The 16,179-nt window shown below is 46.2% G+C and overlaps 1 protein-coding gene across 5 annotated transcripts in view; it reads right to left on the bottom strand.

Moving 5' to 3' along the window:
- Positions 1 to 16,179, bottom strand: part of Dennd2a (DENN domain containing 2A) — a 139,245-nt gene that overhangs the window by 21,110 nt on the left and 101,956 nt on the right. For all 5 annotated transcript variants that reach the window (XM_029558861.1, XM_008823512.3, XM_008823511.3 and 2 more), the window contains one exon: positions 14,983 to 15,131. In XM_029558861.1, coding sequence (XP_029414721.1) covers positions 14,983 to 15,131 — 149 coding nt within the window. The remainder of the gene's footprint in view (positions 1 to 14,982; positions 15,132 to 16,179) is intronic.

The following is a 16,179-nucleotide window of genomic DNA, read 5'->3' on the forward strand; positions in this document are numbered from 1 at the left end:
CTTCCCAGACATTAGGCTTAAGTCCATATAAAAAGTTATTTAGACAATTATTTCTCATTGATGATTTTGTTCTAAATAAAGTGCTGCTCAGATGTAAGACTTCAAATATTGGTCTGCAATACCGTAGTGCCCACCTATAGCTAAGGGAGATAATCAGCTATTGTTCTAAAATGATGGATAAATTTGTTTTCTCCCCCAGTCTAGAAGCCTTTGCGAGGGAACTGACACTGATTCTAACCACTCCAACAACTATCAAAATACCTGAAAGCAAACCCTGAATCCATCACTCTTAGAATCCAGCCTTGGAAGACAAAAGAAAAATGAGGAGGAACCCAATAGAGGGATGCTTTTGGAAGCCCTTGTCAAGAAATTACAATGGACTCATGTGAACATTTGAAAATTGTTCTGTTCTGACTTTTTTCTAGTTCCCTGTCTAGAACTTGTAATGCTAATTACGCTTGCCTTTACTTCTCCTTCACATCTCCTATTCACTATTCAAAGACTTTCTTTTCCTCCTCGAGATAAGAGTTATGCAATTTGGGAGTCTTTTAGATAGACCCACTGAAGGGGTACTCCAATTGCCTCACCCTGTGTCCCTGTTCAGCATGGAAGAAGCCAGAGCTGTCCCTATTGGCAATCTGGGTAACCTCTTCAGAGGATGGTGTGATAAGAATAGGAGGTAGGAATTGGCTAGGCAGTGAGTGTAAAAAGACCCCAAAGAAAAGGAGCCAGTTTCTTGGCTAAAAGTCAAAATGTCCTTGGGCCTTAGTAACACACTCTGTTCCAAAGTCCAAAAATGCTGAAAGTATTTGGGAGCTTGTATCTAATCCTTAAAAGATTTTAGGGTTACCTCTTCAGAGGGGGGAATGTTAGAGTATCAAAAGCCCCATAAAAATAAATCAAAGAAGAAGAAAGAGTACATGAAGTTATGAGAAAAAAGTGATGGGGAGATATGGGAGGAGTTGTAGGGGAGGGAGTGGGCATGGATTTGGTCAAAACACCTTATATGCTTATATGCTTGTATGACGTTCTCAATAAATTATTATTTTTCTTAAATCAGAAAGAGCACATGTATTGGCTGGACGTGGTGGCACACGTCTTTAATCCCAGCACTTGGGAGGCAGAGGCAGGTGGATCTCTGTGAGTTCAAGGCCAGCCTGGTCTACATAGTGAGTTCCAGGACAGCTGGGGCTACAGGGAGACCCTGTCTCAAAAAGACCAAAGGAGGGAAAAAAATGTATTAATCATTATTGGCTATGTATGTATGGGGTATCTGTGTGTTTGTGTGTGTGTGTGTGTGTGTGCCTGCTATGATGTCCCTCCTCTCTCTCTCTGGCTTCCTTCACCAGGTACTTCCTTCCAAAAGCAAGGGGCTATCCACCAGGGCTGAAACTTCTAAATCTGTGAGCCAAAATAAACCTATGCTTCTCCTCAGTTGTCTCAGGCTTGTTACACACCTGGGCTGCAGCTGTGTGCTGCTTAGGTAATGCTCCACAGATTGTTCTGGATAGATGAATGTTCCTTTCTGACATCATGTCAGGCACCTGTAATCTCATTGTCATAAGACTTTCCAGAGTCCGTTAAAAAAAAAAAAAAATCACCTCATTCTTGTTTACTTGAGAAAGAAGTAAATTAAAAGATATTGATGAGCATATGGAAGGAACCAGCAAGAAAAAGAAAAGTATTGTATGATTCTGTTTATACAAGGGCTGTAGACTATGTAAACCCACTGAGTAAGGCACTTGAACAGGTATCACCAATGACTAGAGGTGGGGGAAAGGACGAGTTACTTTATTTTCCTTCAGTTTTCAAACTTTATATCTCCTCACAGAGTATTAAATCAAATAGTTTTGTGATTACTGGAAATAAAGAGAAACACAGGGCCAGTGATGGCGCAGTGGGTAAAGGTGCTTGCTACACAAGCCTGATAGCCTGAATCCTGAATATGATTCCTGAAATCCATGATGGAAGGAGGCAGGAGGAACCCTGGGGCCAGCCAGTCTAGCTGAATTAGTCATCAAGAGGTGCAGTGAGAGATCCTGTCTCAAAAAATAAGGTGGAGAAGGGATAGACAGAGGACTTAGCAGTTAAGAGCTCATACTGCTCTTGGAGAAAACCCAAGTTCAGTTCCCAGCACCTACGTCAGGCTGCTCACAACTGCCTATAATTCCAGGGGATCCCACACCTTCTTCTGTCTTCCATGGGCACCACATGCATGTGTATAAACCCACACCAGACACATGCATACACATAAAAATATGAGCGAGAAGTGATAGAGGATATCTGACATTGATCTCTGGCCTCCACATGAATATTCCCCCCCAAACAATAAATATCAAGCCTCTTTTCCATCCCATCTGTGTGGGGACCCCTGAGTTAACCAGAGCACTGGTGCATCTCACTTACTTATGGGCACAGGCCTCCTACTCTTCCTGGTCCCTGTCTGCAAAGTCATTCTTCTAATACTCATGGGCTCAGGACTGCCTCCCAGCAGCACAGCATCCATGAATTTCACTGACCTCTGTCTTCTCTTTCAAATGAGGTCTCCCTAAATGAGGAAAACCCTACCCTACAATTTCATTCTTACCCCTATAAATCCCCCTTTGAGAAGGAGGTGAAATAATTGCACCAGGCCATCTATTAAGGAAAGGGCTATCAACCATTCGGCCAGAGTTGGGGAGAAGTGACTTCTATGTTTTCCACAGGGACAAGCTGCATCTGCTCTCAAAGCAGAGAACCTTCCTCCCTGGCTATCACTTCCAAGACCCAGATAATCATGACTGTTAATACTTTCAGTGAACTGCTTTCTTATTCGTTTCATTTCCTCAGTCTGCATGTAGGTCATTCAATGTGTTGAATTCACTTTGTTCTAAAAGGTTTTGATTTTACAATTAGTCTGTGTTCAGGTGTGGCTACTAGAGTCCTGTGGTCAGAAGACAGTTTGCAGCCTGAAACAGAGCAATGATTTCAGGGGCTCCTTGAAATCATTTCATGAGCTGTGATCAGCATCCAAAACGACAGGGTTCAGGATGTAGCTCAGTGGCAGAGTCTTTGCCTAGTATGCCTGAGGACCTGGGTTCCATTCCCCACCACAGCAAAACAAAGCAATAAAAGACTAGAATAGAAAGTCAGAGTGCTACACTTCTCTCAGTTGTAAACAGCAAGCCACACACATCCTGGGTCTGAATGTAAACACCTGTCTCATTGTGGATTGCATTAAAAAGGCTGGGAAGCCACTGACTTGGACTAGGATACAAGGTCCTGGCAGGTGGGGAGCAGCTGGAATATTGATATTTCAAGTTTAGATTTTTTTTGAAAGGAATTTCCTGAATTAGATCTTTGGTATGAAACGCATTCTTTTTAAATTTTACTTATTTAAAAAATGTATTTATGTATTTATGGTTGCTTTACATTAATAAAAAAAATTTTTTTTTGGTAGTTTTGAGACAGGGTCTCCCTGTAGTCCCAGCTGACCTGGAACTCGCTATGTAGACCAGGTTGGCCTTGAACTCACAGAGATCCGCCTGCCTCTGCCTCCCAAGTGCTGGAATTAAAGGCATGTGCTACCACACACAGCTAAATTAATCAATTTTTTTATTTTATGTGTGTTTTGCCCGCATGTATGTCAGTGAGCCAATGCCTCAGGAAGCCAGCAGAGGGTGCCAGATTCTCTAGAACTGGAGTTAGGGACAGTTAGCTGCCATGTGGGTGCTGGGAACTGAACCTGAGTCCTTTCTAAGAGCAGCAAGTGCTCTTAATCACTGAGCCATCTCTCCAATCCCTTTTGTTTATTTTTCAGATAGGGTCTTACTATGTAACCTTGGCTGGCCTCACAGAGATCTGTCTGCCTCCTGAGTGCTGGGATCGCAGCCATGTACCACCACAGCTGGCAAACGTTTACCAGCTCCTCAAGTGGACTGTGTGGATGGAGGTCTGGTCCATTTTACTAGTCTCTGAAACTCTTACTATAGTCAGTTTGCTGAAGAATAAAAATATCATGTTTAAGAGTCCTCTTGCCCTGGCCTAGAGTCAAGAGACAGCAGCCAGCAAAGGTAGGGGCCTAAGGCACAGGATCAAGGTTCCAGTGTAGATAAGCCTTTGGCCCTGGCCCATACCTGCTTCCCCAACAGCCTTAGCCCTCCCCCATTCCTCCTTGTTCTTCTGTTCCTGAACTCTGCTCAGCTGTTGCTGCAGACAAACACTCCACCCACCACCTTCCATTTTCCCAACTACTGCAACCATCTCCAGGCCTGTTGCTATAGAGCCTACCTGTATGTCAATAAACAACAGCTGAAGCAAAAATAGAGTCCTTTTAGGGGCTCTCGGTAGCTTGGTTGTAGATGACATGTCTAAAAAGTATCAGGTCATGGGCTCTATTGCCAGCATGGTAGAAATGACAAAGTCCTTTTACATTAAAGAATTGTACTTAGTAGAGTATTTTTATTCATTCATTTATTTATTGTTATATCTGTATGAGTGTTTTGCCTACATGTAAGTGTACTGTGTGTGCAATGCCCAAGGAGGCCAGAAGCAGGCATCAGATCCCCTGGAACTGAAGTTTTAGATGGTTAGCCACCATGTGGGTGTTGGGAATTGAACCCAGGTCCTCTGCAAGAGCCACCAGTGCTCTTAACTGCTGAGCCATCTCTCTGGTCCTAAAATACTTTTTTTGAAACACTCTCCTGTAGCCCAAGATATCCTTGGACTCTATGTAGCCACCCAGGATGTCCTTGAAGTTCTACCTTCTGAGTAGATACCTGGGATTACAGGTATGTGAGTTTCGTGTGTGTGTGTGTGTGTGTGTGTGTGTGTGTGTCCCTATGTCCCATTTATGAGGTGCTGGGACTCAAACCCAGGACCTTGTGTATGTTAGGCAAGCACCCTACCAACTGAACTATATCCCCAACCCCTTATGTCAAGACAACCTCAAGTTAAATGGTTTCCTTTTTTACCTATCAGTACTCAGGTTTTTTTGTTGTTTTTAAGAAAGGGTCTCAGGGGGCTGGAGAGATGGCTCAGCAATTAAGAGCACTGGCTGCTCTTGTAGAAGACCCAGGTTCAGTTCCCAGAACCCATATGGCATTAACAACTGTCTGTAACTACAGTTCCAGGGGAATTGATGCCCTCTTTTGAGCCATTGCAGGACTTGGGTGTTCATACATACATGCAGGCAATACACTCACAGACATAAATAAAATATTTTAAAAAAGAAAAAGGGGCTGGAGAGACGACTCAGTGGTTAAGAGCACTGGCTATTCTTACAGAAGACTGGAGTTCGAATCCAAGCACCCACATGGCAGCTAACAACTGTTTGTAATTCCAGTTCCAGGGCAGCTGTACTCCTCAGGGATTACACGACATGGGTGAACTTACATACATGCAGGCAATACACATATCCACATAAAATAAAAATAATAAATAAAATATTTTAAAAAAATGTGCACCCGTTTTGTGCATAGCCAGTGGAAGACAGAAGAGGCTGATGGATCCCCTGGAACTGGAGTTACAGACAGTTGTTAGCTGCCATGTGGGTGCTGGGATTCGAACCCAGGTCTTCTGCAAGAACAGTCAGTGTTCTTAACCACTGAGCCATCTCTCCAGCCCCATGAATATTTTGTTAAAAAAAAGAAAATGAAAAAGAAAAAAGAAAGTGTCTCAAGGATCCCAGGTTGTCCTCAAATGTACTTTGCAGCTTGGGGCTCCTATTTCTTCCACCTCTTCTCGGTGCTAGGATTACCAGTGAGTGCTGGGATTGGAGGTATGTACCACTATGCCCAGCTTTTAATGCACTTTTAACTCCAGGAAAATTTTAGAATCACAGAATTTTAGATTTGGAAGCATTCTATGGATAATACTGACATTCTTCTTTCAAAACAGGGTCTTGTGATGTAGCTGGAGCTGACCTCAAACTCACGATCCTCCTGTGTCAGCTTTCAAAGAGCAGAGACGTCAGGCATGAGTCACCAATCCTGGGTTTGGATTTGTCTACTACTGGATTTAGTAGCTAAAAGACACCTAGGCCTGAGGAATTTAAAGTAACCTCTGACACTAGGGCAGGGCAAGTGGGGACCAGGAGGCAGGGTAATGAGATGGACAGATAAGAGGAAAATTGACTTTCTGGGACACAGGGAGGGTAGCCTGCATGCTTTCATAGTCGTGGTGATAGGAAAAGAAATTTGTTTAACCTTTTCCCCCAAATCAGAGAAGACATTTGGCCCTTTCCTTTATGGAAGTCTCATCCCCAGGAGCAGTTGGCCTTCTCCCTCCTGCTATACTACAGCACTTTGGGGACCCCTAGTTGAAGCCCTCTGTGGACAGCAGGGACTTCTGGGAGGCTGGAACTCAAGGCCAAGGCTCAGTTTCGGGGTCGTTTTCCAATGGAGTGGAAGAGAAGGTAGTTGGACCAAGTCTAAGAGAATCCTTTACCCACGCTGGTGCTAGGTACATAGGATTGGTGAATGAAAGTCATGAAAAGATGAAATTCAGTGAATTGGAATGCTCTGAACTAAAAAAACAAGCGTATTCTGTTAAGGTTCGGAATACACTGAACCTACCCCCTCACCAACAGGGCCGCATGGACCTCGAAAGCCCCTGAGGAATGGGAACCCTGAGGAAAGGGAACGCAGTCGATAAGCACCCTGGTCTTTGGGGTCAAAAGAAGCAGACTTTTCTCCACTGTTTGGCCAACACAGCAAGCTTCCCTTTTGACCTCTAAAGAGGGCAGGTTTTAACAGTCCCGCTCCCCACCCCAACTTTAAAAAGAAAAAATTTATCTTCCCGCCTTCTGCACCCCCCAGAAGCCTCCCCCTATAAAAAGACCCCAGCTCACAACCCGGGCAGACATTTTCCCTGCCCAGAAGGGAATCTGTCCCATGTGTTCGTTTGCTAATAAACTCTATTCCGATGGACTTTTATCTGTGTCCTGGTGCTTTCTCCCAATCAACCGGATTCATCCATAGGCTACTTTATCATATTGAATTCTTTTTTTCTTGCAGTGCTGGGGACTGAACCCAGGACCTCATGAATGCCTCACACTCAGCCCTGTGGTTCTGCTAGGGGACATATGGAACTCAACAGGAACATAACCTGTTGGTTATGTAGGTAGGGACAGCCAATCATGACCATTACTTGAAAGGAGTGGGTCATTGTTTTTTTTTTTGCTTAATAGTTAGATCTGGTGTTGCCCTGGAGCCAAACATTTCCACACCTGGTTGTCATTAACACCTCCTTAGTTGAGCACAGGCAGGTGCACAGGGTGCTCAGAACAGCATGACAACAGGCAGGCAGCTGCTGAAGAGGGGCTCATTTCTTTTGCTCTAGCTTGCCTCACAACCTTAGAAAAATTCTGTTCTGGGCAATATAAAACAGAAAGATCAGATTCTGTAAATCATAAATCGAGTGTCGGTAGCTCTTTCTCTAACATATGTGGTAGAGGAGAAATGAAGGGATTTTGAGCATAACTTGTTTTTCCCTATCATTGCCCTAAGTGCCAATGGAATTTTGCTTGTGATAGTTCAAATAAGGGAGCATGGGCGGTATGAGGGGTGGGTACTGCAAGGACTGGTGGTCTCTTAGGAAGAGGCAAAGCAGAGGCAACGGCAATGGGGATTTCTGAGAGTAAGCCTGTGGTAGAGCGTCACTGAGCACCTCACCGAGTGCCGGCTGTTGCAAGAGAGACAGTGTTTGCGATGGACAGCCAAGGAGGCAAGCCCTCACAGCTGGCTCCCATTACCCTGAGGACTGAGGAAAGAAATGCCAGCTCCCACAGCTGTGACTAATTGTGCAGAAGTTGGGGAGGGAAAAGAATGCCCAGTGGGAAGGTGGCTGGGTCAGAGGGCTCAGTGATGAACTCAGGTGAGAAGGGTCAGGTCCCAGGATGTTTACTATTGGGCGGTGGTTCCTGAGGAACAAAGCATTAATCCAGAACTTCTGGATGTGCTTGTGAGTGCTAACATCTGGAAAAGAGGCTTCAGTGCCGAGGTTTATGTGCCCAGCAGGTTTCCAACACATCCATGAGCCAGTGACACTGCGCGGAGAGTCTTCTAGATGCTATCAGAAGGGTCAATGAGTTTCCTGAATTAGACACCCCAGGAACTGTTAGGATGATGATTCAACTGGTATCCTCTAGCCTTCAGAACAATTCATTTCTCTTGCTGCACAGCACTTCCAAGAATGGGAGTGAAAGGCAAACTCAGGTTGCCTCACACTTGGTGAAACCGCCCAGGAAGTGTGTGTCAACAAGCAGGTAGCCATATTTCCCTGGCTGCATCTTTAACTCTCAAGTAATGTGTCACCAAGTTTAAAAGACACAGGCTAGACCTTAAAAGGGTTGGTTTTGCTGCTTCCTGTGTGACCTGAGGAAGAGCCCATAACTACCCGAGGCCTGCTATTCATCTACTGTGAAAGAAATGAGGACCTAGACTAGCTTCCCTCCAGCTTTAGCATCCATAAACTCTGAATCTATGCAAGATGGCACAGCATGGGGCTAGACAAGGGTGCTTTCTCCTAAAGCCACAAAATGAATCAAGGGTATGGTGGGAAGGTTTGTTGATGATGGTGATGACATCTCACTCTGAGCAACTATGAGAAAACCCTGTATCAGTGAGGCTCTGAACTAATGAAGTAAGTCTGATAGAGCCAGCAGGGCCAGGGAGGGCACTGACTCCCAAGGGAAGGATCTGAACAGCCAAGGATTAAAGGTGTGTGCCACCACGCCCGGCTAGAATGATCCTTTTTTTTTGGTCTTTTTGAGACAGGGTCTCCCTGTAGTTCCAGTTGTCCTGGAACTCACTATGTAGACCAGGCTGGCCTTGAACTCACAGAGATCCACCTGCCTCTGCCTCCTGAGTGCTGAGATTAAAGGTGTGCGCCACCACGCTGGGCTATAATGATCCCTTTTTAAAAAAAAAATGTTTACTATTTTTTTTGTGGGGGGGATTTTTTTGAGATAGGGTCTCCTTGTAGCCCCAGCTGGCCTGGAGCTCACTTTGTAGACCAGGCTGGCCTCGAACTCACAAAGATCCACCTACTTCTGCCTCCCAAATGCTGGGACTTAAGGTGTGCACCACCATGCCCAACTAATATTTTTATTTTATATGCATGATTGTATTGCCTGCATGTGTGTGAGTGCACAATGTGTGTGCAATGCCCATGGAGGACAGAAGAGGTTGTTGGATTCCCTGGAACTCGAGTTATGGATGGTTGTTAGCTACCCTGTGGGTGCTGGGATTTAAACCCGGGTCCTCTGCCAGAACAGTCAGTGCTCTTAACCGCTGAGCCATCTCTCCAGCCCCACTAAGAATGATCTTGAATTTCTGATCCTCCTACTTCCACCTCCCAACTGCTGGGATTGCAAGGGTAGGCTACCACACCTGGTTTTATTAGATGGTGGAGATAGGAATCCAAGGCTTAGTACATGCTACCCAAGCACTCTACATTTCCAGCCCATAATATGTAATACTTTTGTTTTTCCAGTGCTTGGAATTGAACCTAGGACCTCATGGATGCTAGGTAAGTGCTCCACCACTGTGCTGTATTCCTAGCCCATGACTTAAGAGCTTTGCTGAATTAGATGTATTTATCTCTAAGATCCTGTCAACCGCTCTGAGGATCTGACAGACCCTCAAAGTACGGTATTTTGGATGACAGAGCACCAAGATAGTGGTCACCAATACTTGGAGACAGGCCTCAGATAAGCTCATCTGCTGAGATGGCAAACACTGTTGGTTGAATCTGCTTCTAGAAACAATACAAGACCTCAATGAAGCTATGACATAAAGTAAAAACAAACGAGGAATAAACCAAAGAATGAAAGCATACAGCTATATCCAAACTTACTTATGTAGGCACACATATACGAAACCAAGGTTCAAACATCATTTGTTAAGATCTGGTCTACAGCAGACTCTCATTCAGCATCACAGAGGTATAGACTATGGAATATTAAATAATGCCATCTGTGCTGGATAGCTTTAGTGTCAACTTAACACACCTGGGTTGAGAGAGCCTCAATTGGGGAACTGCCTCTATTGGACTGGCCTGTGGCTATATCTGTAGGGCATTTTCTTGACTGTTGAGTGATGTGGGAGGGCCCAGCCCACTGTGGGTAGTGCCACCCCTGGGCAGGTGGGCCTGTGTTGGATAAGAGAGCAAGCTGAGCAGGGGCCAGGGGAGCAAGCCAGTAAGCAGCATTCCTCCATGGCCTGTGCTCCAGCTCTTGCTTCTAGGTTCCTGCCCTGAGTTCCTACCTTGGGCTCCTGGATGAACTGTGACCTGGGAGATATAAACTGAATAAACCCTTTCCTCCCCAAGTTGGTAGTGGTCAGAGTATTTTGTCACAGCAATGGAGAAACAAACTAAGACAGCATCTAATACTTTTGTATATATTTGTTTACATGCAACTCTGGCTACACTTTAGCCTGGTCTATAGGTTTAGCCAAAGCTTTTTGGAACTGAAATTAGTAAACAAAAAACAAAATGTTTATTGAAAGGAAAATATTTATCTGGGTTGCTATGGTGACAGAACAAGCCATCATAACAGCATTCTTTTTCTTCCATCTGTCAAACTTAGGCTTGACAGAGCCTTTAGAAACACTCAATGTCCACCCTAAAGATGAAACAGAGCAAAAATGTTATTTTAAATTTGATAGATTTTTGGCTCAACTTGAAACCCTTTTGTAGCTCATACAATATTTGCCACAACTCCCTGCAATTTCCTCTTGTAGTGGGCAGACTCCCCAGCAAAGATGAGTAAATAAATTGTTCATGTGGGGGAGAGTACTGGGGGCAGGCTAAGGCCCACCCAGGGATGTCACAGGCCACTTGCTGGGTTTATGACACATCCTGTTCTCATGCTCTACTCTGTGGCCTCACTAAGATTGGGACACACAAAGAAATAGGAGGCTATGGAGGCTTCCTTCTGCTTTCCACTGAACAGGACTGGGAATCCAGACATGTGCTGTGGACAGAGCATCACAGTGAGGGCAGCAGCTGTAACTTAGGGTGATTATTTTCTTCTCAGTTTCTTCCAGGGTAAGACACTTTCAACCAGTTCCTGTCCCTTAAGCTCTTGTTTGTTAAGGCCTGGCCGAGAACCCTTCAATGCCCTATGGTCCATAAATCAAATAGAAATGGATGCACTCTGCCATTCTGCCACCTGGCCATGTATGAGCCAGAGAATTTCATGGAACATGGTGCCAGGAGGACTGGAGGTCTCCTAGTCACACCCACCTCACCATGGGCCCTGTGCAAGGCCAACGGCTGCTGAGGGAGGGCTCTGAGGAGAGACACCTAGCTTTCTTAGCCACAACTGAACACAAAGGAGTCTTATTTTATTTAATTTCTGAGAGAGGCTATTGCTATGTAGACCAGGCTAGCCCAAAACTCAAAATCGTTCTATCTCAGCCTCCCGAGTGATAGAACTGCAGGCATGTACCATGTCCAGCTCATGAAGGAAATTAATGGCCTACTTGACAAAGGTGTTCCTACATGTCTATGGCTACACAAGGCCCAAGATTCTCTACCTTGTTACCTCCTCCCTATCACTGTAGTTCACAGCTTCCCTCACTGTCTTCTCTTAGTGCCTTCCTTCAGTAAAGTGACTGAACCTCTGTGCCTTTCAGGGTCCTGACCAGGGTACCCGTCTGACATGACTGTGGGCAGGCTAGAACACAGGTCAGACCTGAGAGTGGCCTAGCACAGCACTGTACATTCAGTTCGTAAGCTATTTTTCACTTACTGTTTTTGAGACGGGATCTTGTGTAGCCCAGGTTGGCTTCAAACTCTATGTAGTCAAGGATGACCTTGAACGTCTGATCCTTTTACCACTATCTCCAGAGGGCTGGGATTACAGGTGTGTGCCACCACAGCTGTATGTGATGCTAAAGACTGAACCCAAGGCTTCCTACACGCTAGGTAAGCATTCTACCAACTGAGCTATATCCCTAGTCTCTGTGTTTGTTATTCTTATTAAGATTGCAACGCTTTTTGGTTTTCTTCTCTTCCTATCTCAGAGCTCTGTGGGCCACTATTCAATCATCTATTTAGGTATGCATAAGACTGGTGTACTAGCAAGAAGTAATTTATTGGCCAAGAGAGAGAACACATTAAGCTATGTGTTGCAGAAAGAGCGGCCTGCAGGGAAAAGAAGACAGTAGAGCTCAGAAAGTAGAGACTGCAGGGGCCTTGGTTCAGTAAACCTGTATACCTCATGAATGTGGAGATGCAGGACTAAGGGCTGAGTCTTTAGGGTCCTCCCTCTTCTGGGAAAGTCTCCCAGTGTGATGAGAGGGGGGGATGTGCATGCGTAGAAGTTGTTAAGGGCCTAAAGTACAATTAGAAGGCTGAGGGTGGGGGGGGTATAGCTCAGTTGACAGAGTACTTACTCAGCATGCATGAAGTCCTGTGTTCCATGCTACATGGAACCAGGCGTGGTCAGGCATGCCTGTATTACCCCAGCAATTGTGAAGTAGAGGCAATAGGGCCAGAAGTTCAAGATCATGCCAGCCCAGGATACATGACACTACTTCAAAAATAAGAAATAATAATGCAATTAAGGTATTTTATACACATACATACATAGCCAGGCTCTGGTCCCAAAGAGGATATAAAAATTAGCCATATTCCTGCTGCCCTTTCCTCTCTACAACATCCAACATCTGCTACAAAAGAACCACATGAAGACAGCACACACCCTGCTGAGAACTACCAGCACCAGCCACAGGGAGAGGTCTAACTGCCCCTTTCCCTGGCATGTGCTGTTTGAAGGGACTACATCGCCAAGGGCAGAATGCCAGGCCCCATGGAAGGTGGGGTGAGGAGAGAAACTCCAAAGGCTCTCTTCTCCTCCTCCATAAAGCTGCCCAGACAGGACAGGGAGCAGGACAGAACTAGCTGAGGCCCCAGAGCAAAGCCTGGGATTCATTCACCTCTCCTGTGTCTTTCATGACAGCAGCTCTGTGTAAAGAGATGGCCAGGGTCTAGTCTGCCCACTCAGAAATCTGTCCAGGGGAAAGGCAGGGGTTGCAACCTCTTCTAGCCACCTTTGTAGACCATTTCCCCAAGTTTCCTGACACGCTGAGCCTTTAGGCAGACATTTGTCTTCAGCAAGGTCCCCTCTCCCTGCCTGTTCCTACTGTCTCTCTCATTGTACTCTGACCAGAAAAGGGATATTTTCTGACATGTTCTCCAGCTTGGCCTCCCTAAGTCTAACCCTGAAGCAGGTTCTCTAGGGGCTATCCCAAGCTCTGCTTCTGGCCGGTGCTAGGTTTATTCAGCTGGCCCTTCCCTTTCTTGCCTAAGCCTTACTGAAATCCATCTTTCCCCTCCCCAAGTCCAAGCCTGAGAATCTAAGAGGGTAAGGGACTCTTGGAGGCAGAGTGGACCCTTCCAGAGCATGGAGAAACAGATGAAACCAGATCCTGGTCACTGAAGGGTTATTACTCATCCCTAGCTTCCAGGGCCCCAACCTTGAGAACTCTGTCTGAATTCCCCAGTGCCCGGGAAGCTTGGAGTGCTGCCCAGCGCCCAGCACCAGCTGCAGGCTGAAGCCAGGGCCTGCTTCCTGAGCTGCTGGAAGTGCACAGGGAACACAGTAACTGGGACATTAAAAGTGAATAGGGAGCTCAGACATAGGGTGGGGACAGTCATGGAGGAGCCAGATGGCAACTGTCCAAAGAGGAACATCATAAAGGTGACCAGATGGTTGCAGTGGAGGGCAGGGCTAGATGCCGCTTCCTCCCACGCCCCATGATGGATTCCATGTTGAAACATCTAGTCCTTTCTCTTCTATCCCTCTTCCTCCTCCTCTTTGTTCTCCCCAGTGCAGTCACATTTCCTTTCCAAACCAGACAGTGCCGCTTTTTTGGTTTGCCTCTGGCACATCTTCCCAGATAAACTTCTCAGGAGGCCTCCACTGCCTCAGCCAGTTGGTGGCCCCCATATCTTGGCCCTTACTGGAGTAGTGGTCACCACACATGCTCCTTTGCCCTGTTCTAAGAGGGCTCTGAGCCAGTGTTTTGAAAAAAAAAATTTTTTTTTTTACATTTGTGTATTTTGTGTGCATGTGGCGAGCGCCTGCCACAGCGTGCATATGGAGGTCAGAGGACAGCCTGCGGGGAGTTTGGTCTCTCCTTCCACCATGCCTATTCTGGGACTTGAACTCAGGTCATTAGGCTTAGTGACAAGCATCTTCATCTCACAGGGGAGTCAAGTCAGTGTTTTGAAATGGTAAAAATGCAAGGAATTCTTCCTTTGCTAGAAGTTCAGAATCCATTCAGTCCCTACCTGTATTTCCTTGTGATCTGTGACATAGCCTTTTTGAATCACAGAATGTGACTATCAGGATATGGGTGGCATCCCAAGGCCAGTAAGTATGTGTGTATATGTGTGATTTGCTTTATGGACAGAGGGATTCCATGGGTAAATCTATACTCTTTCACCTGACCTCACAGCCTTTCCCTGATCTGTCCGGTCCCCTCCTCCTGCTCATCTCTTCCTGTCCAATTTTGCAGTTCCTAAAGTGGACATGTGTAGTCTCCTTGCCTTTGCATAGACAGTGCCTTCTTCCCTCAACCTGCTCTTTGTCTTAGCACTGACAGAATCTGCCCTGCCTTGGAGATGAGTGCCCTTCATCATGTCCCAAAATCACTGTTTCCAACAACCTCTTTCAACATGGTGCCACGGGTCCTACTTATTCCCTGGTTGCCCAGTGGAATGAGAACTCTGGAGGTCAAGTCTACACATCTTTCATGTTTCCCTCACGTATAACAAAGTGCCTAGTTCACAGCTGAACACATGGAAAACAAGTCAAATACCCAAGAGGCCTGCAGTGTGCCGACCCTACCTTGCTTTACACCCTGTGCCTCACAAACCTCCAGGTTATCCTCATCTTCCAGCAACCCAGCCTTCACCCCTAAGCAGTCAGTTGCCTGCTCTACGCCTTGAGAGACCACATACATTAGCAGAAGTAGCCAAGGTTGGTACCTGAGTTTGTCTGCAATGAAGATGACCCTCCTTTCCAGAAGCAGGGAGGCAAAAACACAGACCAAGTGTCGGACGCTGAGGGAGGAGAAGAGAGACTCAAAATCCACATGCTCGAGCCGGGAGTCCAGAGGGCGGCACAGCTCGATCACCTGCCAGGGAACAGGAGCGGCTATGAAGGCAGGCTGGAGTGGTACAGACCTTGGGAGCTACCCAATGACAGGAGAAAAGGAAAGGAAAAGGAGGAAAACAAAAGGGATGGGAAAGAAAGATCCCAGGAGCCTGGGAAAGGAGGGGCACGTGTGGTAGGAAAGCAAGCATGTCATACTCAGTTGAGGAGAGTGTGAGGAGTGAAGGAGACAAGGACAGTGGAAGGCACAATCCATGGCTCCTGACCACATCAGGAGGCTCCTCCAGGAAGAGTATACCTGGACTCCCCCAGATGATTTTATGTTGAAAACTGACCTAGCCCTCAGAGTCCTGGAGAAAACCCTCTCCATCTCTGTTACTGATGGAAAGAAGGGATCCCTGGACCATACATGGTCTTGTGTAGCCCAGACTGGCCTCAAACTCACAATGTAGCCTGGCTGGCCTTCATTACACTCGAGTACCAACACACTTGGTTGGTGCCAATCACTTTCATGTGCCTTTTTAATTTTTTTTTTTGGTCTTTTTGAGACACAGTCTCCCTGCAGCCCCAGCTGGCCTAGAAGTCACTATGGAGACAGGCTGGCCTCAAACTCACAGAGATCCGCCTGCCCCTGCCTCCCAAGTGCTGGGACTAAAGGCGAGCGACACCAAGCCTGCCTTTTTAATTTTTAAACTTGCTGTCTTTATCATTCCTTATTTGCTAAAATGTCCCTGAATTTATCTCAAGTTGCATGTGTATGCTTCTTCCCTGTATAGAACTGACTCCTTCACAGGGAGGTGAGTGGAGACTAGATTTTGCTCCCAGCAAAGCACCTGCTGAGGGCTCTTCCTTGCTGGGGCTCTCACCCCCTTAACTTCCTGCTATATCCCCATGACTACTGCATCTGGTTTGAGGTTCTGAGCAACTGTTCTGTGCTGGGAAACTGGGTTATTCCAGTATGTTCCTGGGGCATCCTCATCCTTTCTGTCTCTGGAACAACTTGGTTTAAAGCGGGGACCCATAGGACCATATGAAGGAAAAGAGTAGGATGAACAAGCTTCTGCTCAAGT

The sequence above is a fragment of the Nannospalax galili genome, unplaced genomic scaffold (genome assembly GCF_000622305.1).
Source record: "Nannospalax galili isolate Female #2095 unplaced genomic scaffold, S.galili_v1.0 scaffold307, whole genome shotgun sequence".
NCBI classification, from domain to species: domain Eukaryota; kingdom Metazoa; phylum Chordata; class Mammalia; order Rodentia; family Spalacidae; genus Nannospalax; species Nannospalax galili.